The sequence below is a fragment of the Haliotis asinina genome, chromosome 7, assembly GCF_037392515.1.
Source record: "Haliotis asinina isolate JCU_RB_2024 chromosome 7, JCU_Hal_asi_v2, whole genome shotgun sequence".
In the NCBI taxonomy this organism is placed as follows: domain Eukaryota; kingdom Metazoa; phylum Mollusca; class Gastropoda; order Lepetellida; family Haliotidae; genus Haliotis; species Haliotis asinina.
The window spans coordinates 52,836,771-52,860,360 of record NC_090286.1 but is presented as its reverse complement, the minus strand read 5'-3'; the positions used below and the strand labels follow the sequence as shown (position 1 = coordinate 52,860,360).

Sequence of the window (23,590 nt, the reverse complement as noted above, 5' to 3'; positions counted from 1 at the left end):
AAGCGTTCGCTCGTCAAGCCGAAGACCCAGGTTTGATTCCCCACGTTGGTACTATCTGGTGTCCCTCGCCGTGATATTGATGGAATATTGTTAAGAGCTTCTAAAACTGAACTCACTCACTCTCCAGGGCCAGAAGCATCATCTTTTCCATCTCTGGCCCCAAGGCCACAGAGAAGGTATAATCCAACTCAGTGACTCTTTATACATGTACTGGGTGGTTCCTTAAAAATATATGTAATCTAAGGTCGGAGGCTCGTGAGATAACTGTTTCGTTTCATTGTCGTTTGTTGATTTATACATTTGTCTACATTCTCTAGACCTTGTTTAATTTTGTTTATTTACTAAAATGATGATCAAACGCATATAACAATTTCCAAAATCAGCATACAATCTCACACTGTACTGACAACAATAACAGCACAACAGATTTAAAGAAATCGTTGCCTGTTTACAAGCCTGGTTAAACTAAAATAGTTATCATATGTATCTCATGATCAGACTTCAGGAGAGAAAATATCTTTTGGTTTTCAGCCATCAACGGGCCACTGATACTAATCTAGAGCAATTACCTGGGAATGGTTGTTGCTTTTATTATTGCTTTTTCTGCTAATAAATAAGCTTATGGGTTTTAAAAAAGACTTTGGAGAATAGAAAATGTCGATCTCCATGAATTTTGAATGCGACTTATTAATGGAACAACTTACCTAATGAGCTTGAGCTTGAACATCAGTGAGTTACGTTTCATTAAATTGTTACAGAGGTGGATACAGCTTTTTGAGAAAGGTTGTGTGTGTGTGGGTTGGGGGAGTCCTCTCTTGAGAATGGGGTGGGTTCAGTTGATAATATCATTTCAGGACATGGGGGTGGGGGTGGGGGTGGATGTGTGTGTGTGCTTAAGTGTAAGGTCTGTAGTTTACTCACGTGTACACGTCAGTGCATGGTAACATGACTGGTAAGAGTGAGTTTAGTTTGATGCCCCTTTTTGCATACTGAACTCATATAGGCCATCGAACCCGGCGTGACGAGCGGACGCTCTAACCACATGGCTACCCCACCGCCCCATGACTGGTAAGAGGCGTAAACCTCCCTCATCGAAAAAAAAACTTCTGACAATAATAAAAATGACTGTTTCGGAAAACATCAAAACTGGAAGGATGAGGAGTTGATGCCATCTGATTTTATTCTCCAGAGGGTTGTAAGCTGTACAAAAGAATATAAATAGATCTAAGCACGTTTTGCTTTTGGTATGTGAAAGTCCTTTGCTGTGAGGAAAATAGTTGCAGAAGACGGAGAGGAATTTCTTGTTATGTACGTTATGTCTTTGTTTTTTAAACAATTTATGATTATGTTGATTTATATAACTTGAAAAGAAAAGCAACTATAGTCTCCTCGTCTGTTCGTAAGAGCGTGGGTTATTTATTTTATGTAAGTTCTAAAACAAAATCCCTGAGCTCTTCGCAGTGATACCTTGTTCCATCAAATACCACGCACTGCATCAGAGCTTACACACACGCAGACGACTTCCGGATGTCTGCTAGCGGGGCAGCGAGCCGGTATTTTTTATGGTCCTAGATAATGACTGAACATTCTAATGTTGGTAAGGCCGAATATTTTGATAAAAAAAACACAAATAATGTCTACATGATTAACACTGAAATTAGTCTTCTATTCCTGTCAAAATGCGCTGCATGTTTCATACAGTGACTCGTGATTTGTCCTGTTTTCGATCAAGTGTCATTTGAATTAATAATGAGCAACTTCTCTCAAAGCATTTAAGACTAATACAGAATACCTCTTCTGAGTACGTCCTTCGTGATGATAATGTGTAGTATTTGAAACATGTGTAACTGTTAGGCAGTTGTACTTTAGAATATTGTTAAAAATGCGAATCAGCAAATTTATTAGATCAGATAACTTGTACCAAATCTATACGTAGGATTAAAAGGAAGAAAAAGACTTCCGCCCAGATTCACACCCCCACCCCCACCCCCACCCCCACCCCCCAACTTAAATTTTATTTCAGTCTAATCATAACACCTGTTTCACATATATGTTCCTCATCTGAAATATAATCTAAATTCTAAATAACTCAAAGGAGTTATTGGTGGGAATAAGGGCAGAAGTCTTACCCAAATGTTAGGCAGTGTGAAAGTGTGAATTTGTAATTTGAAAATTTGCATAATTTAGATCTACAACTATAAACTTGCCATGAATATCTGCAAAGTTGCTAAGGGTGAAAAACTCGTACAATTGTTTCATAACCAACAAAATTTCAACATGTTACGTACAAGCTTTTCATTTGTTTAACCTTCACCTACAATTATCCTTGCTTGGAGGAAGGCACATCTGATAAATAATTATCACCTGTTCCATAAAGCCTTTTACAACAAGCACAGTCTAAGTAAACTTAATCTCAGTGTTATTACATGTTACATCCACCACCGAGTCTAACAAACGCTAGAAGGTCACGTCAGGTAACCTTTGAGCGACCTATGACCATCCAATCAATAGCTAGACGGTTAAATAATCAAACTAATCGGACAACAGCTACTACTTAGGGATCGAAGGGAAATATTCAGGGCCCCGTTTCACAAAACTCTCGTAAGCCTAAGGTCTCGTAACTTTTCCCGTAGCCTTTGCACCTCCTATGTTACAGTATGCCAGGTACAAATGTTACGAGAAAAGTTACGAGACCTTAGGCTTGCGAGAGTTTTGTGAAACGGGGCCCAGGTTACTGACACAGATCTCTCAATTAACAAAAATCTGCATATAACACAGTTATTTAACCTGCAGTATATACGCATTGGGTTTTCTGTTGACATGGTTACTGTTAGCGAATATTTCTGCAAGATGACATCCTTGAATACTGCAAAAAACACTATTTTCAGTGACTGTTTACTCACCATTGTCATGGTTGTAACGTGTGCAGTGTGCATCACCTGGAAGCGATCATACGCTAAATAGCATTTGGAATTGTTTGGGTATGAACCTTTTCAAGATAAAAAGTTCAAAATGTATGTGTGAATGTTCACTTTCACGCTTTGGTAAGCTGTATTCTGATTGGTGAATCTCAAAGGTTACCTGAGACCTCCCATGAGATTTTGTTAGACTTATTAGTGGAGTGTAACGAAAAGTACTGAGGCTAAGTTTACTTAGACTGACAACAAGCAAAGATTGCTTGTGGTGAATTCCATAAGGAAACCCCCACGTTAGTAATTTATGATTTGGGCACTTTAAAACATTTTCCAGACCATTTGCTTTTTAAGATACAAAATAAGACTGAAGAAGCTTTGTTCAGTTCTCTGATGAATGTCAGTGATGAACTTGTCGATTTTTGTTGCCTTATTATTCATGGCAAAATACAAACCTGTGTTATCACATTTTTGTGAGTGAGATTCAACTAATATAGAATTTGCACTCTGGAAAAACCTGAAAACAGTTGTGTTTGTTTTACACACATATTGGTTGCTTGAAATCTTCCAAGTTTACCTTGTTAGTATGAAGAATGTATTCCTGATGCTCTTTTGTTATCATTAGTGAGAAAAGCAGTTTTTTGGTTTCTCTACCTGCGTATGTCACATTCTTTTTGAAAGGGGATGTTTGGGTAGCCTGGAAGAAAACGGGTTTGATCATCATGCTCGCAGTACAGGTTCAATTCCACCATTTGTAACGTGTACAATGTCAGAGCCCGTTTCTGGTGTTCCCTGCTGTCATATGACTGGAATATTCCTAAATGGGATGTAAACCCATACTCACTCAATTCATGTATGCTTGCAGAGAATGCCTTCTGGTTGATAGCTGTAGCAGCACTATGGGGATCCACTAATCCTTTCATCAAGAAGGGCAGTCAAGGCATTGAAAATATAAAGCATGACAGCAGGATAAGGCAGTTCCTTGCTGAACTTGGATTTCTTTTCTTCAACTGGAGGGTAACTATGTGAACAAAAATAATATGGTCAAACTATAGCTGTATGTGAGTCTTATGTCCCAAAATAGGCAGTTGTGCAAAAATGATCCTGTGAAATAATATTTTAGAATTCAATTTTAACAAAACCTGTGTGTATTTACTGTACTAATTTCACAAAACCAATTTTTAAACACTTGGATACAAAACATTTCCAGGTGATACTATGGAAATGTATGGAATCACTGAGTGCCTGCTCGTTACATCATAATACAGTGCCATGTATATGGATGACATTTGTAATGACATGAACCACTACTTTATGACAGGAAGTCAGAATTGTCTACTTTGGTGGGAGTATTTCTGTAAAATTCGACTGGCCAAGTTTTGTGCCAGATATTGTGATGCTATTGAGGGTATCTTATCGTACTTCAACTGCATTATTACGGCCCATTCTATACCTTTATGTTTCATTTTGCAGTACCTAATCCCCTTCCTCGTGAACCAGTCTGGGTCTGTCTTGTTTTACATAACACTAGCATCAGCAGGTATGTGACAAACTGGACTGAAGTGAGATGTATTACCTTTTGATGTGATTCATTCACTCAATCATCATCCTGTCACATTTTCACATTTTCATCTTCTTTTCCTTACATGTGGTAAAACCTGTAAAATGATAATTTTGTAGTAATCTAAAGATTAATAACATCAAATGAAGTTACTGACAGTCTTTTGTATAAAGGTTATATATCACATGTCAGTTGAGGGAATATTAATAATTTGAAGGCTGCAGATGAGGCCATTATATATTTCCAGTACATTTCTTGTTCCTTATTTTCATTGAAGATAGCGTTCAGATTGTTAGTAATGCTTCTTCAACAACTTACAGTTGCTCATTCATGTTTTCAGAACTAAGCCTTGCAGTTCCTCTGACAAACTCACTGACATTTATATTCACAAGCCTGTCAGGGAGGCTTCTTGGAGAGAAGATCAATCACTGGGGTAAGTAAGCTTCAAAATTCAATTAATGCCAGCGGCTGACCATCCAGCATATCTCCTTATGCAGTTTACCTGGGATCTGACATAATCTCAAATGTAAGTTAAGATCAATGCATTAACCTTGCATTAAGGTACGGATTTCAAATTTTATAAAAAAACATGTTATTTGTTAAGATATCAGACAGGAAGGAACTAAAACAAAGTTTTTTGCCAGAAGTGCTACACAAAGCTTTATTTCATTAATACTTTTGCCAAAATTTGTGTTTCAGAGACCTATGCAGGCATGGTCTGTGTGGTGATGGGCGTGGCACTCTGTGTGTACAGCAAAACATGACACTTCCTCCCTTAGTCTGCACTCCACTGAGACACAAAAGTGACTTTTCAGATCATTTGAGAGATTTGCAGAATTTTATTTTGATGAACAAAGCATATCATCATACATTGGAAGTCTGACTATGTGTAAGTAACATGTATATGAGAATCATGCCCTGTACAAAGGTTCTGCGGGCCATGGATCAACTTCATGTGACTAAAATAAGTGCTTGAATTTATCCCTGGTCAGATTAAAGTACTATACCTTTTTTCATGAAATTTGCTTGAAAGTGCTGGAATTGTATGAATGGTCTTTTTGCGTTGGAACATATACAAACCTCGTCTTGAAAATTTTGTAAAAACAATCATTCCTTGTATTTCAAAACGTTGTTTACTTCTGTCACTTTCTAAAAGACATTTTCATTTGGGTTCCAGTATAGTGTAGTTATCTTGGATTAATACTACCTTACCATCATCAAAGTCATAAATTAAGGTATTAAGGTATTCTGTATAGTCATGGAGGACATCAGAAGTTGACTTTGTACATTGAAGAAAATATATATACAGATAATGAAAAATGTCAGATTGTCACTTATTTTCTTTAAAAAAAAACCCCCACAAACACAGGTAGTCAGTTACATTATGAAACAAAGTGGTGTTCATATTTATTTATGGTAAACTTGAAATAAGTGGTTATCATCAGATACATTTACTGTGCTTATTATTTCTTCATGTGTTTACCAGTATTTCCTGAAGTGTACCTACATTGTATATATCATTTTATATGATAAGGTTAATGTTCATTAAAGTTGTTTTATGTTATTGTACATTAGTGAGGTTGTTTTGGTGTCATGAACAAGGATCCATAACAGTACAGTGAGACATTGTCCAATCAACTGTGAGAGAGATCAACTAACATGGTGTATTCAGGAGCGGTGATCTTGGTCTCAATGGTCAATATATCAGTGCATCAAGAATGCATGATGAGGATCAGGTGGTGAGGTGCTCCTGTCGGCAATATTGCGTGACAGAGATCAGTACTCAATTGAGTTTGAGACAAACAAAATAGAACTGATCTGAGTTTGGCACGACTATGAATTTAGCTGACACCACTGTGTCTCACTACCCTCACTTATAGTCAAGATGGGCGAGGGGAACATAAACAAACATCAAGGGTACACCACCCATGCCATTGGCACCACGGGACCAATGAACAACGTATTTATCTTACCAACCATCTCAATGTCTAGTTTGTACTGTTTGAAGCATGGGTATCGGATCGTACACTTTAGTGATTCACCCATGTGAATCAAAGGTTTCGAATCTTGCATCTTGCATTTTTTTCCCCTGTAAGTATATTATCTTAGCAAATTGGCCGCGGTGAAATCCCGTTTTTAATATTCACCGGGACTACATTTGAACATTTTGTCCAAATTTATTAATTGGAATTTGAGGCTAATCATATTGCAACCATCGCTGAATTTTGAAGACGACACAAGAATAACAGGTTTAGAGTTATCTCAGTTCCATCGATTTACATTCAGTAATATCGTTAAGAGAATTCACATTCGTTGGACACCAAGGTAACAGTGTTGTAGATTATTTTACAATGTACCTCATTTGTAAGTTTGGTACATTGAAAATAATAGAAGAGCGAGTGGCCAATCAGAAAGCGACACTTATGTATGAGGTAAAATATCTCTTCTATCTTGTGTTTTGTCTTGTATCATATCTATGTATTCACCTAAAGAAGGGTATATTGTATTGTGTGCCGTTTTCTCCTTTTCTTTAAGGCAAAACACATTTACAAACGAATATATGTATTTCGGGTTCATATTTAGTAGTTATTGCATTTTACTTGAAAGCGAAAATAAAGTGAAATAACTCGTTTAACAATTGTAAAGCACAATATCATACACATAATTAATCCTTCATATACCCGTGGTGATCAAGTACTCACAGGGACTTGTAACGCTAAAACTGTTATCAAGATGTACACTGTCACTGGCGAGGTCTAAGCATTATATGAAAGGTTTCTTTTGTATAGTACTAAGACCCTGTCAGTGATAGTACGAGGGGATGTCAGTACGTTTTGAGCCTTGCATAGAAAAACACAAAATATTGGTATGAACCACATTTATTTTTCAACATAGTCCCCTTGTGAGTCAAGACACTTGTTCCATCTTTCTGCCAGGCGCTGATGCCATCTCTGTACAAGGCGCCATTTTGGTCCTCAGTAGCAGCAATAATTCGGGTCTCTTTGTGTCAATGTGAGCTGTTCAATAACTTCTGAGAGTAGGATACCAAAACTTGAATATCACATCAGCTACACCCCAAGGTTCAATGTCGTACCATAGGCTGTGACACCTGGGTATGAAAAATGCTCAGGGCTCAAAACTTATTGACATCCCCTCGTACGTCACTTGATGGCAAGTTTTTATGCCAATATACAGAGGGTTAACGTGTGTACCAGGCTCCTTGCTTGTGTCCAGGAATCATAAAGCAGGGTTGGCCGACATCATACAGATGCAACAGGAATTGGGTTTTTCTAAATGGAAATATGTGACCTTTGAATGCATCTGCATCAATCATACTCTAATTACGAAATACAGGAGAAAAGTGTGCTTTATTACACTATACGTGGTGGTAGAGCGAACTGTATTTCTTTCTAAGATGCCGTATTCAATAACTTCTAAGCCTAATTTCGATTAATCTATGGCAGAAAACAAACGACGTTGTCTGTGACCTAAATTAAGAATCCTCGCACAGGGCCAACTGACGCGCTGTTCTTTTGACGTGTCACCCCCCCCCCCCCCCCCCCCCCCTTACGTTAAGACAAAGGTTACTAGAAAAACAAATGATGAACAGTTTGGTGATGGTTTATGTTCGGGTTAAACATCTTCTCTAGATCATTTTGATTACATCCGTGATTCTCTTAAACCATACAAGACAATATGGCCGCCTCATTTCTACTACCAACGAACGTTTAGCTCAGCACATTCAGAGGAAGCTGACAAGTCATGTGACATTCCACGATCGCATTGTGGGAGTGTAAACATTGCCAACATTACCGTGCCTCTGTAAGATTTTGAGTCGAACTATGAGACATTTTATCCGTCGGAATATATAAACGTAATGTTTGCACAGTGATGTTGGCTGTGTGGTGCAACTGCAAACCTAGAAACGGGATGTGACGAAGCACTTTACTGTGGAAGGCTGTACGAGCCGATGGCTGCTGACATCCATCGTGACGTCGGTAACATTGTGACGTAATGCAAAAACGTTCGATAACGAGGGGGCAGACTGGAATGGCGCGTTGACGTCAACACATTGGGACGTAATGCAAAAAGTGCACATTATCGTCTGATAAAGTATTGTCGGCGCCTTTGATCTTTCGCCGAAGCATCCTAGAATCATCAATATTATCTGTTCCTGAAGATAACGCTGTTTTATGTCAGTTATAGAAATACCAAATATGTCGTCCGAATTCGACACCACTTTCAGTTTAAAGATTATTATCACATAATAAATGACATGGGGTAGCATTAACATGTTAACATGCTGAGTCTGTTGTGCCTTTGTTCGTGACTTCGTATCTGTGTAAAAAAAACAACAAAACAAACAAACATATTTTTACCGGTTTATCCTTACAAGCCAACCGTGGGTCATTTAAAACGTATGTGTATATATTTACAAATTTCCGTGGACTTCGGCCTCACACGATTCATTGAGAAACAGAAAAACTGTATGCGGGGAAAGTAAGTAGAGGAAGGCTACAATGTGTATTGCTCAGTGACTTTAAACCAGCCCATGACATTAAAATTTTGCACCTTGTTAACAATGTATTATATATGATGTTATGGAAGTTTAAACAATAGGCTGTGTATGTATCCGTTTATTTTAAGCAGAATATGACAAAGAATAAACAATCTAGCTAGTCTCCACAAGAAAATCCAATGACGTCCCATGACGCCATGTGACATGCAATCAACCAGGTGACAGAACCTGGTCACCTAATCCACATCGCCTCGCGCGACCTGCGCTGGCTACAGTTAGGTTACTGGGGACATAGTGTATTTATCCACACAATGCGTCAACAACATTAAAAAGAATACATTAAAGATCCGTCTGCGACATTACGACAGACCACGTGGATTCTCCGTAGCCTGTACAGCCTACTACAGGACGCCATATTCTTACGCCATTTCTATGGTTCTGTTTCCTAACAAATAATGACCAAAACATGTTGTATTTTCTCATTTCAGTTGTGAATGTTCCTACTCGTTCGGCATTCTCTCGACTTGTAGAATTTGCTACTCCTTATGAATGCAGGAACTGACTATTTTCAGAAAGTTTCTTCGCGGATTTAGCCGACAGACTGTCGTTGATTTTACTATTTGGAGTAGCCAAAGGAAAATACTATAACAAAGGAATGTGTATTTACTTCCTCTAGGGCGCGCATGCGCTGTGTATTACGTCCGAGATAAACATCGAGTGCGCGTAATAGTAAAAGTTTTGTCCTCCAGATTTTCGTAAGTTTGCCAAGTATTTTGCTCGTCCTTAAAACGAGAACAATACCCAGTAAATGTTATTTCCATGGGAGTGAATTTAAATTTTAAAGGTTTTAGATATGTAGCTGGGATTAGTGACAGGTGTCCTCTATGCACGGATGAAATTGACACACCTTCGGCCTTCTTCCTTTGAAGTTGAAAATTTATTTTTTTGTGCACATTCCTTGCTATCGGTGAATGTTGTCACCGAATCAGCAGCTTTCTGATATTCTCCTGCTTCATGTGATGGCGAAGTAACGTTTTTGTATAGCTGTAGTAATTGGGTGTCAGAGAAAATGCTGAAACAAGCATCAAACAGGTTGTCCTACCTGTTACATCCTTCCTGCCAGTGCGCTCAGGTAGATTGTGCCGGTAAACAACAGGAATGACAGTGGAGTTTGTAAAAAAAGGGGGGCTTTTGGACAGCTATGAGAAAAACCGAGTAGACGATAAAGCACACAGATTGCTAATTTCTTAATTTTATTATTATTCGCACGAGACGTACCACGAGGTCCATGTGAGCTGCATTTGAGAACGACTCCGTTTGAATTGCATAGTAATTCCAATGCATTGAAGAGCGAGTGTGGACGATTCAGTTTGTCTGATATTTACTCACACCCAAGGGAAAGGGACACCTTGGAAACAATGAAGAGGTTGAAATATTCAGTTGATGAAAGTGTTGTGTAGGTGGGAATGTTGAAATGGTTAGATATAAAGCAGTCACTGATGGATAATACTAGTAATGGAAGTTTTTTCAAAGACGGCAGTTATCTGACAGAGCTTTTGTACGTGTACTTTGAATGCATACCTGTCAATATGAGCAATACACTTCCATCAAAATTGCTTAATTTCAGAACCCGTGAAGGTCCCGGGGTAGAATAGGCCTTCAGCAACCCATGCTTGCCATAAAAGGTGACTATGCTTGTCGTAAGAAGCGACTAACGGGATTGGGTGGTCGGACTAGCTGATTTGGTAGACACATGTCCTCAGTACCCAATTGCGCAGACCGATGCTCATGTTGTTCACTGGACTGTCTGGTCCAGACTCGAATATTTACAGACCGTTGCCATATAGCTGGAATATTGCTAAGTGTGACATAAAACTAAACTCGCTCGTTCGCTTAATTTCAGCTAATATACAGCATACAAATCACACATATTGATGATGATAGGCTATGTATTAATCACGCATATCCGTGCAGTTAGTACATGCTTAAGGTGCCTGAGCATTCCCTTAATCGATGGATGTCTTTTTTTTCTGAAATTCTTTTAGCCAACTCTACTCCCTGGGGAGTATTCAACTAATGTTGCCTGTTAGGCGCAGCAAATTATCACACAGCCTTATCCTCACAAGGTACCCATTTGGAGCTTGGTGAAGTGGGACACAGTGTCATATATATACTTCCCAATATAAGGTTTATGTGACCCACATTTACATCAAAAGGAGAGAGAGGCAGATGAAATTATTGTCAGTAAAATAATATTTGTGGAATAAGACTAATTATTAACTGTTTGTGGAGAAACAGTTAATTTTTTTAATGGCGTCTTGTGAGACTGGTAGGAGTAAGATTATCTGTTGTATTGGAGATAGATAGGCAAGTGGTTAGACAGTTTATATGTCATTGTACCCCAATAACATAGAAAGTTTTCATGCTATCAGCCCCAGGTTTTTCTGGTACAGTCTTCATTTTTGCAGCCCCAGTTACTGCGGAATATTGCTGACTGCAGTGTAGTACACCGTTAACTGATAAAGTACATATTTCAGCTAAGTTGAACATGGGTATATTGAACATTTTCTAATGTCTTATGTAATAACAGCATTGTGATTGGTTAATCACGGTCATTTAGAGGTATGTAATCAAGCTGTACTGATTTTCCGTTTACATATATACATTTTGCTTTAAGGTAGATTTAGAGCTAGTATAATTTTGTTGTACGAGTATTACCTCTAATTTTAAAAACAATTATTGATTTATCCCCTAATGCACCAATGGTTATGACGTTTTTTGTGAATGATTCTGGCTGTTATGCTGTATACGTCATTCTAGATTCACAAAAATTCTGTGTAATACATCAGTGGTTGCAGCAACGTCATTTTCACACCAAAGGTAACTAAACATCTTGTTACAAATACGTGAATAACAATCTGGGCAAAGTCTGTATCAGTCAGTTAACATCACAATCTAATAAGTCAGGGAACATATGATTCTCACAACAGCATGCTAATGGATATATATAGGATATTTATATAGCGCACATATTCACTAGTGCATGCTCAAGGTGCTGGTGTTTTCATGGTAATGTCCATCTCAAATTAAAATCAGTCAGAGGGAATCTATTGTAACACAGTTCATAGTGCAGCATTGTCACAGATGTTACTGCTTTTCTTAGGCTGCTGAACCAATCATTAAATCAACACTGATGACTGAAACCTATCCCTGAATTATCAACTGCCATGTCAAGTTTCATGCGTGACAAATAACTGGCATAAAGAACAAATTTCAACAAGGTGTTAGGTGATTAGCACGACCCAATTGGTCCAGTTGGGGTTTCTTGCCATTGGTCTGGCAGAACAAACAACCCTCATGCTCCAAATTCTTGGTTAGTCTCTTTTTCTGACCTCCCAGGATTGTCAATAAACTAGAACTTGCAGCTATTAAATGATTATACAGCAAGCTTTTCCATGTGAAGCTGCTCTGAAATATTTTTGTGAAGACATTTCGAGAAGGTAATACATGTACATGCATATCTCCACAAGTGACATCTTGTGACCTACGATCTTGATGTGTATCATATTTTGACTTTACCTTTAAACCCTAGTCTTTGATTCTTGTCACTATCGTGGAAGCAACTAGCACAGGTATTCTGTGTTCAAGCTTTGAAACAAATCTGGGGCGAACAGGTGTTCCAAACCATTATAATATGTTTCATACCAAAGGACACAACTGTCTGCACAGTTAATTATGGCACAAGAAACAATTTTTCGATAAATTCTCAAAAGAATGGTGTCCTGTGTTCCCACTATTTGATTTAGAATGACCAGTGTTAACTGCTGAACTTCCATGTGCGATATACCTACACATATATTTAATGTTTCAGCATTGTATACTCACGTTATTGAATGCATCAATATCCTCAAACCTTCAATTGATGGTAACAATGAAGAAAAATTATGGCACCTTGTTTATATCATCTAAGTAATACATGAATATTACCAGCACTGCGACATAGCTGTGGAAGCTGTTGTAGGATATCCTGCACACTCTGAATAGCCAGAACGTTTAAAGCTGCATGATAAGGGATTCACAAATTCCTCTGCCGGGTCCATTGATCATGCTGACATAGGCAAAATATGAGCAAACTGCACACTCTAAAGGAATTACTGTTCAGAAAACAGTCAACCATACTCTGACATGGTCATGATCCTGATGTGAAACTGTTACCAAATGAATAGCTAGAACAATTGATATACATATCATTCTATGGTCACTATGCCACTACTCAATCTGTCAGAATATAGAGTCTAATGTCTCAGGTAGTTACATGCCGAGTAGGACACTTCCTGTACAACCTTGTCCAGGTCTACTTTGTTGGGTGAAAATCCTGAAAAAAGCAAATCAAGAGACCAAATTGTTAAGTTTAAATTGTGAAAATGCATCTGTAAAATGTTTTCATTACAGTGACCATAAATATGTGAAGACATGAGTACCCTTCGTGTCAAGAAGTGCCTTAATTTGCAGTGAAAGTTTTGTCCGTAGGAACACCAAAATCTTTAATTCTACTTCAAACACTAGGTCTGTTAAACTATTTGAAGATGTTTGATGATGAAACAAATAGCAAACAAACTATGACGTCAGAAATAATGACATCATAAGCTGTATGTATGGACAGCGAAGTGTAGATCTAATCACCTGGTTTAATGTAAGCATTTTGTGTTAACATGGTTAATATTTAACTTAAAAGTCCGCAAGCAGCAAGTCTTCAAAAGTCTTTATTGCGTTGAGATATTAGTAAAACGCCTCAAAACATTTTGATGTGTATGTATATTTCACTGAACAGCTGAACAATGACAGTAAACAGATATATTACATGTGTAGTGACCTAGTATGTCATTAAAAGGTTAAATCATGGTGCCAACTCTCATTTTACCAAGCAGACTCGTCACATTATATGTTTTAGTACTGTCTAAAATGCAAGTTATCAGTGCTTAATGGCTAACACTGACTTATTAAACAGATGCAGGCCATGTAACTAAATGTATAGTTCATGAAGAGTGTGATTAAAAACACGACGCATTTAAAACGTTAACACCCAAAGCACCTACTTTTTTCAATAAAGGATATGAACCTGAAATAATGATAATACAGTGCCATGAACATTCAGTTGGTGATTAGAATGGCATATTATGAATGGGCTTTGTGTTAGTGTTTAATGTTATTGCTTTGGTTTTTACTAGTTTTAGTAAATGCTTCAGTCTTGTATTTTATGTTGCAGGATACTGTGTAATGTTCCATTGATACAAGAATCAGCCATGTCTCTTGTAGCAGGTACGTGATTGATAATGGAGTCTCTCTTTAAAGAAAAAGATAAAGACTTTAACTAGTTTCTGTGTCACCCCTCCCATGAGGGTGACAGCTGGAAAAATAATTACCAACTTTCATGGTAATCACCAAACTCTCTGTTGAGAAGCTGTATCTCTAACAGTTGTATGATGTCGTAATGTGACGCATCCAGAGCACAGAGTTTGGAAACTGTTTGAATAGCTGTTTTAGATTTCTTTATATACGCGTTTATTTTCCAGCCTTTTACTGCTTTATGGAAACTATTTTATACATTTTAGTGCTCGCACACAGCGCAAACATCATTAATCATTTTTGTAGCAGTTTTAACCTTGTCAGAGTATGTTTCATTGATGTCAAGAATCCAGTCAAGAGGCATAACATCAGTAGCTATGTTATCAGTCTTTAAAATAAAATTATGTTTTGCCATTTATAATGGTGGTAGCATAAATATGTTGTATGTTTCTCCTTTTGGTAATACATTCTGATGTGACCATCCCGGGTGACGCGGTTACAAATTGGCATACATCAGACGGTATAACCCTTGAGAAAAGCATCCAACTTTTTACTATTACTAGTCATATATATTTCCTAGCTTGCTCAGGACCTTGGTTATATTGACCATGTGCAGCATTGTATTCCTACTTCATGAACTGTGTGTGTTAATAGAATCTTTGCTATCACCGACCTGAAGTGTGACATAGTGTGTGAAAGTAGCCGTAACCATTAAATTTAATTAAATGTATTTTCTCCCCAAACTTCAGTTGTCCTGTTTTATTTATTGTCCCAATGGGAGATAAAAGAATGTCAGTGAATTTGCTGTTGAAATGTAATCATGAACTTATGCCTCTCTGTGTTTATAGACAGTGAACATGCTGTTGATTGTCTGGATCGCCTGCAGGCCAGGTTGTGGGAAAAGGGAGATCACTCTCAAGACCAGGACTTGGCTTCCATCATGGTGATGCTGGACACGCCCCTCTTCAAGCAGCTCCTCACCCTACAAGACTCTCTGCAGGTGTGTGTATTGGAATGTCAGTTATCAACTATTTCCTTCATTTGACAAGGTGTACAGACTGCACATTTGGGAATTCCTGCCTGCTTGGCCTGTAGTGCAAACAGTTTCAGTGTCTGTGGTACAGGATGGCGCTGTAGTTTCATGGGATCTATCAGATGCCTCAAATAACAGGTCATCTTACATCTTAAACATATTACATGCTATAAGACTGATTAAGATGTTGCTGTTAATGAATAACCATGATGTCTCCTAGGGCATAGGAATGAAGCCTTTCATATCTGAAACTGTACAGTGAGTGCTGATTGCATTTAGAATTTTCTGAGCTGATCATTCTTGAATCAGTTAGTTGGTGTACATTAATCCTGATCATTACACATTGTATTATTTACTCGTTGATGTGAAATTGATGTAATTACATCACATCATTTTTATTATTTTCACACTAATTTGCCATTTAGTGATAACTGACATTGTTACAGCTGACTACTGAAACTTATTCTTGTCTTGCATTGTTATAAAGACAATCATTTTGAGTGCCAAATGTCCTAATGAGTTACGAGACTGAAAAGGCTGTTATCTGATTGATCAGACAGGGTTTCTGTGGTAAGTAAAGGTTAGGCTTCATTCGTCTGATGATATTTGTGTTTCAGGAACTGAAACAGGTGTCTGAGATCCACCCACTGACAGAGGATAACTTTATGTTTGGGCCGTCTGGGGAGCTGGTGCTGCCCACTGGGGAGGAGAATGGCTACCCAAGTCAGGAACTCAGCGAGAGTGGAACTCTTAACCTCCGGCAGGTCAGATACCATTCTTTATTTCACACTCCACTACCCTTGTGAAGATCTTTTTTAGTATTTGTCTCAACTCGTGTTTGTTGTAAGGTGACTAACATCCTTGATTAGCAAGATAAATTGGCTTAGCAGATGCATGCCATCGTATCCATGCTGCGTAGGTCAAAGATTCTGATATCATTCAGTGTATTTCATGGTCCAGACTTGAAGGCTCCTTATGGAAGCGTAATATCTACACAGCAACAAAATAAAATGTCTTCTGGCACAACTTCTAGTCAGTGGTAAGCTGTCCAACCATTGCAGAGATGCACTGGGCAGATAATGTGTCATTGTATCCAGATAGAGGCCTATTCATCAACTTTCCATAGAGAGTTGCAGCCCTTTAGCATCCCAGAATCCTGTGATTGTGAATTCAAATCATGATGAACCTTGATTTTGTTTCTCAATTTGTCTGTGCCATATATGTGCTGATGATTTTCATGAAAGCGTCAAACATCTGAGAAATGCATCACCTCACCTGTCCTTCGGCATTCAGCTGACTGTGATATGATGTATTGGAATCATTAAACCCCTCTCACTCACTCATGAAAATATTTTGGATGGTTGTTCTGACTTACCTGGCCCAGGGTAACACAATAACACAGTAAAATTCTTGACAGAAGCGATCATCTATTGTACTTACATGTGGGTTAGGAATGTAGAACTTACCTCCCTTAGTTTGGTGAGGGTATATGACCGTGGTAACAAACTCATACCGCTTGGTTTTATCTGGACAAAGCCAAAACTCCATTATTCTACAGGTGTATGCTGAAACCCTGTTATTCCACAGATGTTTACTGAAACCCTGTTATTCTCCAGTTAGATTGTGTCTACTGTTATTTTCCAGGTGTATAGTGATCCTGGTATTTCTCAGGTGTGTACTGAAACACTGTTAATATTGGTCCACTGTTGTTCTTCTGGTGTGTGTTGGTCCCTGTTATTTTCCAGTTGTACAGCGATCACTGCTATTCCCCAACTGTACAGTGGACCCCAAGTGTTATTGCCTAAGTGTTCACTGTTGTTCCCTACATACTGATTTTCTATTGTTCCCAGGTATACACTGGTCCTGGAAGTGCTATTTCCACGTACAGCTACAACATAGAGTTTCAGCGAGCCATCGATAAGGCTGCAACAGGTCGTGAGGTGGAGACTATCAAGCTGTTTAAGCCAGAGAACAGCTCCCTTGGGTTCAGTGTGGTGGGACTGAAGAGGGAAGAGCAGGGAGAGCTCGGCATCTACGTCCAGGACATCAACCCTGGGGGCATTGCTGCAAAGTAAGTGGACATGTATTTTATTGGCTGGAGCAGCATGTTTTGAAAAGTTTCATCTGAGAACTGATTGTACTTCATGCTTAATGTATCCTAACCCAGTATCTCCACCATGTCACAGGTTGATTTGTGATGCTATTTTACATTATCATAATGTCTGTTTGTGTCTGGCTTAACCATAGGGGACACCTGAATTAGCAGTGATATTTGTATCTGAACTCTTGTATACCCTTCTTTGGTGTAGATCATTTTCAGCCATAATCATCTGTGATGTATGAGAAGTACAGTGGCAGAACACAAGGACCTTTGGATCTTTACTGTAGGTCACCCTTCAATCACAGGAGAATATTTTAGTTTTATTCACATCTTGTCATGCTGGTCCAGCCAACTTTCAGTCTCTTAGTTTAGTGACTTTGACTGCGAGCTTTCCATGAAGCAGACGACTTCATCAACAAGATAGTTCTCTCTGTTGCCGTGTCAGTAGCAAACAAACCCCATTCCTTCATCCTTGTTCCTGTGAATTGTTTCAGTAACCAGTTTGTCACAGGCTGATCCAAACAATTACTGACCATTGAGTGCGGTCACAATTGGACCATGTTTGACCTTGGTGCTGACTTTGCCATTACATATCAGAGAGCTACCTTTTTATCAACATATTTTTAATTTCATGTTGATTGAGGCTTAAGGCATAACCTTAGATGACAAATAAGCATATATACAGTTTAAATGTGGAGAGATTTATTGAGATTTTGGACAGCAATGAACTAAGTTTCTTCCAGAGTCATTTCGAAATGGAGATCTTTCTGAATTTAGTAGATTATTTGGAATTTACTGTGATGTATCGACTGGCATCAATAATGTCAATACCATCACTGTATTTCTTCTATTGCATGTCTGCATAATTAACCTCTTTCTTCAAGATGCAAGATGACATATAGAGGAATAACATGGCATTCTGGGGAAAAACATTGAATCGTAAAATAGACATGCTCTCTCCTTATTCACAAAAATTAATGAGGCTTTAACTGTTAATTTATTGTAACCTTTCAAATCTGACTGTGTTTCTGGGATTTGAAATTTCATACCAAAACTGTTTTTAGTCGGGAATTGCAGTGTACTCCAAACTGAAATTGATACTGTCAAATGTTTCAAATCCATTATGGTCCGAAATGAGTTCTTGCATGTTAGAATCAATCATCTCAGTCAAATGGTTCAGAGGGATTCACAAAGGGAGATAACCATGCTTGCCTTGGTAATATGTGCCTTGAACATACAGGAGGGTATTGATCGGTTGGAGCTAGTTTCTGCGGAGGATGTGATGTGCTGTTTTCTGTACAACTTATTTCGATTGATTGAAATGTTTTGTGTTGCGTGCTGGAGATGTGTATTTAGATTCGACACAATGCGGCTGTGGTGTTTGGGGCCATGTCTGATTGCCACACTTTCCTTCAGCGAGCTTTCAGGATGATTTCTAGGCATTTAGCATTTTGTGGTGATACAGTTTGTTTTTTTAGCCAAGTCAAGTATATAAAAACTCTGCATTTACAATTGGAAAGAAACATGTTCTATTATCAAAAGAGATGACTAGATGCACAAGTTGGATAATTTTGAGGCAGTTAACTTTAAACTCTTCAGACGTACACCAGTATGAATTTCTCCAGTGTGGACCAGACAACCCCATGACTGGTATTGTGATTCACACACACTCATTCACATGCGGAAACACACGCTTTCATATTGCCATAAAATTGCAATAGTTTTGAAGATGATGTTAAGCTGTGTCTTGCCTCTCATCACTTAGTTTGTGTTGTAGACCCGTTGAAGACATTTTATTTGAGTGTGGAACCTATGTACATTATCTGTAAGGATTTTCAGTGTTGAACTACAAGCGTGATGGTCAGCCTAATGTATGACAAAGCTAAATAATGTTTCATCATCGAGATCCTCTCTTGGCCACTGTCATCAAATGCCTTTTGGAAGTACTAATAGACTTTTAGAGCATCAAGCTGGCATTCTATTCAGATCAGGACATTTTATTGTCATGTTGAATTAATTTGTATGGGTTCACATATATATTTAGTTTAAAAAATCAAATTGCAGAGCTCTAAAAGATAAAGTGCATAAGGCTGTCTTTCCTTGACAACACAATGTGGTTATATTACTTCTAGTCAAGATTGAAAGGGAAATCTTGATTATAGGCTGTGGGAAGAACAATTCCTTTTATGTTTCTACTCATGAAAGTTTAATGTCAGATGTTTTTTGTAAGTGGTTTGAGTTCACATGTTTTAGTCAGACATCTGTAACCTTTGATCTGTAACACATATTACATAAGGTGATAGACCTAACTAATGCACCTTGTCAGATGAGATAGGTGTTTTTGCATGGCCATGATAAAGTACTTTGATACTGTACAATGACTGCTTGATGCAGCACCTTGATACTGTACAATGACTGCTTGATGCAACACCTTGATACTGTACGTAAATGACTGCTTGATGCAACACCTTGATACTGTACAATGACATGCCTTGATGTAGCAGCTTGATACTGTACCTTGACATAGCTTGATGCAACACCTTGATACTGTACCCTGACATAGCTTGATGCAACATCTTGATACTGTACCATGGCATAACTTCATGACCTTGATAATGTATAGTGACATAACTTGATGCAACACCTTGATACTGTACCCTGACATAGCTAGATTCAGTTCCTTGATACTGTACCCTGACATAGCTTGATGCAGCTCCTTGATACTGTACCCAGACATAGCTTGATGCAACACCTGGAGACTGTACACTGACATGCCTTGATGCAGCAGCTTGATACTGTACCCTGACATAGCTTGATGCAACACCTTGATACTTTACCCGGACTTAACTTGAAGCAGCTCCTTGATAATGTAACCTGATGCTGTATCTGTTTATTGTAATCTATACCTTTATGCTGTAACCTGCTATTGCACCTGTATACTGTAACATAATGCAGCACCTTGGTACTGCAACCAGCTGTTGCACCTGCACACTGTAACATGAAGCATCACGTTCATGGTGTAACGTGCATTCTGTAACGTGAGGCAGCACCTTTATGCTGTAACCTACATATTGTAACGTGATGCAGCACCTTGATACTGTAAACATGTTCCAGCACCTTTATCCTGTAACCTGCATAGAGTAACATGTTGCAGCTCCTTTATGCTGTAATGTGCATACTGTAACATGATGTAGCAGCTTTATGCTGTAACGTACATCCTGTAACATGTTGCAGCACCTTTATGCTGTAACTTGCATACTGTAAGTGTAACACAATGCAGTACCTTGATGCTCAAACACTCTCAAAGCGCTATAACACATTACAGCACCTTGTTGCTGTAAACTCCATGGTATAACACGGTGCAGTAACTTGTTGCTCTGACATGATGCAGTATCTGCACACTGTAACATGACGCAGTATCTGCACACTGTAACATGATGCAGTATCTGCACACTGTAACATGACGCAGTATCTGCACACTGTAACATGACGCAGTATCTGCACACTGTAACATGATGCAGTATCTGCACACTGTAACATGATGCAGTATCTGCACACTGTAACATGATGCAGCACCTTGATACTTAACCCCAGTACAGTGTGAAGGAGACTGAGCTAAGGAATACATCATTTTAATCTATACTTCATGTCTTTCTATGTGAAGCTCAGAATTTGTCACTCAGCATCAGACAAACACTTTTAATTACCATGAAACATGAACTTGGCCATTAAACATGTACTGTGTTATGTTGACACATCTACACAAAGCCCGAACATAATGCACAGCGCTTTGCACTGGTGAAGCCATTGGGCATGTTTAGTCCATAAAGCTCTGTGACATGATTCTTTGGTATTTCTTTTCACCCCTCTTCAACATCTTTAGTCATGAATTACCTTCCAGCCCAAAACATATACCACAAGGTATTTCTATCAAGCAAGTTGTCTGCCTGAATATATATTATCTGCTTTGAAAGAAACTGTTCTGTGATACCCCAGAGGAGTTAGGTAGATTTATGCATGTCATACCCAAAACATGTAAGCAACTTTATGAGGTGTTGTTTTTCATCGTTAAGCCCTTTAAAACTCTGAACTTAGGTATGGTTACTAATGTATTACACATATCAAACCAGAATGATGCAGTGGTTTGTGAATCTTGCACTTGGAAAAACACACAAATTAGCTGTTTAGAATCAGCAACATTAAGTGGTCCTTGGTTTGGTGATATCAGTAATCAAATAGCAAGGTTTTAGCAGAACTCATTGTATCTTGTACACATGCTCAATGGTTTTAGGACAGATAAAGTGGCTTTAGCAATGCTCACTGTATCTTGTACACGTGCTGGATGGTTTGGGACAGGAAAAGTGGTTTCACAAAAACTCACTGTGTCTTGTACTAGTGCTTAATGGTTTTAGGAGAGGTGTCTTGTACTAGTGCTTAATGGTTTTAGGAGAGGTGTCTTGTACTAGTGCTTAATGGTTTTATGAGAGATACAGTGGTTTTAGGAAAGCATTGTGTCTTGTGTATGTGCTGAATGGTTTTAGGGAAAATAATGTGGCTATGGGAATGCTCACTCTGTCTTGTACCAGTGCTGGATGGTTCGAGGAGAGAGACAGTGGTGTTAAGAATACTCACTAAATAGTTATTTAAGTGCTGAATGAATTTTGGACAAATAAAGTGGTTTTGTGAAACCTCACTTAATAGTTTTACAAGTGCTGAATGGTTTTAGGACAAATAAAGAGGCTTTAGGATTAATCACAATGTTGTACAGGTGCTAAATGGTTTTAGGACAAATAAAGTGGTTTTAGGAAATCTTCTGAGTTATGCAATTTCTGAATGGTTTTAAGGCAATTAAGAGTGAGAGAGTTAGTTTAGTTTTGCATCACAGCAATATCACAGTGGGGAGCCAAAATGGGTTTGCACCCATGTGGGGAATTGAACCCAGGTTTTAAGTGCAATGAAAAAACGGTACGACATATGAGATGGTTTTGGATGTGTGTTTCTCATCATTTCTGGATCTGTTTGTTTAGGCAACTGGGTTATTGTTTATGTGAGTAGTAGAACTTTACAATTCAGTATTTGTGGTGTCACTCACTTTTTAATTGGCCAGAGTAGTAGAACTTCACCGTATTTTTATATTTATTTATACTTCATTTTTAATTGGTCAGTATTAGTCAGCCTTGAAGAGTATGTCAATGAATATCTTTTTGTAAATCTTGATAAAATAATTTATTATTGTCTTTGGAAACAGTCACTGCCTTTAAACTTTTAAAAAATAGGCTGTTGATAATACAAGTATGTTTTTCATGGAACAATATGAAGGTTCTTGATAATACCAGTCCCTTCCCACTTCAAGAAACAAAATTGATGCTGTTGTTATTACTAGCCTCTTCTTTTGTAAAGAACAAACATTTATACTGCTTCAGGCAACTGTGTTGGTTTATGTAACTATCCCCAGCTGTATCAGCCTATACCTGTCGATAAATTATGTCAAAGGTCTTTTTCTTCAGTTTCTGGTTGAAACACAGAATTGTTGAGCTGATGTTTCTGAAATCCAAACTGGTGATCAATAACCTCATGACATACAAGAAACCATTTGTTTTGCACCGTCATAAACATGGATACTTTTACTGCCTGGAACTCTTTGAAACTGTGGAGTTGAGAGCAACAAATTAAAACTTTGTGTACTGAGATTCCTTTGAGTATATTTTGGCACTTGTCTTATAAATATCTGTCTTGCATTTCCCATGATAATGATGTGATGTATAATAGTAGTTTAGCAAGGATTCTGTGTCTGGTGTCCATTCCTCCTGATCAGGTATCTTGCTGAGTGAATGTAAATGTCTTGTTAAACTAAGACTCATCCCATGAGTCCTTTCAGAGAAATAGGTTTGAAAGAAATGACAACATTGTTTCCGTTTGCCAACACCAGCTGGAGATTGTTTTTTAGAAGATGTTCCAGGATAATGTATTGCCTTGCCGTTTGGCAAGGATGGCCATGCTCCCCAAGGCATCATCCAAAAAGTTATTTGAGGAGATTGTTTACTGGAAGAACATCTTTCTCTATGTAGTCTCAGTGCCACTCTTTATCAAGTTTCAGTTGTTGTGTCTGAGCGTATGC

General features: G+C 38.2%; 2 protein-coding genes across 2 annotated transcripts in view; both read left to right on the top strand.

Moving 5' to 3' along the window:
- Positions 1-1,474: 1,474 nt before the first annotated feature.
- LOC137290847 (transmembrane protein 234 homolog) lies at positions 1,475-6,042 on the top strand. Its single transcript, XM_067821999.1, has 5 exons — positions 1,475-1,597; positions 3,778-3,929; positions 4,386-4,452; positions 4,814-4,906; positions 5,173-6,042. The coding sequence occupies exons 1-5, from the start codon at positions 1,576-1,578 to the stop codon at positions 5,235-5,237; spliced, it is 399 nt and encodes a 132-aa protein (XP_067678100.1). The 5' UTR covers positions 1,475-1,575; the 3' UTR covers positions 5,238-6,042.
- Positions 6,043-9,676: 3,634 nt separating this feature from the next.
- Positions 9,677-23,590, top strand: part of LOC137291809 (multiple PDZ domain protein-like) — a 256,863-nt gene continuing 242,949 nt past the window's right edge. Inside the window, exons 1-5 of the mRNA XM_067823344.1 lie at positions 9,677-9,747; positions 14,259-14,311; positions 15,187-15,338; positions 15,989-16,135; positions 17,222-17,442. Coding sequence (XP_067679445.1) covers positions 14,296-14,311; positions 15,187-15,338; positions 15,989-16,135; positions 17,222-17,442 — 536 coding nt within the window. The 5' untranslated portion in view covers positions 9,677-9,747; positions 14,259-14,295. The remainder of the gene's footprint in view (positions 9,748-14,258; positions 14,312-15,186; positions 15,339-15,988; positions 16,136-17,221; positions 17,443-23,590) is intronic.

Excerpts from the sequence above, each read along its gene's own strand:
- LOC137290847 (XM_067821999.1), top strand. The coding sequence starts at position 1,576 with ATGACTGAACATTCTAATGTTG. Across the intron at positions 3,930-4,385 it reads TTCTTTTCTTCAACTGGAGG|TACCTAATCCCCTTCCTCGT; the intron begins GTAACTATGTGA and ends TTCATTTTGCAG. Across the intron at positions 4,907-5,172 it reads AGAGAAGATCAATCACTGGG|AGACCTATGCAGGCATGGTC; the intron begins GTAAGTAAGCTT and ends TTTGTGTTTCAG.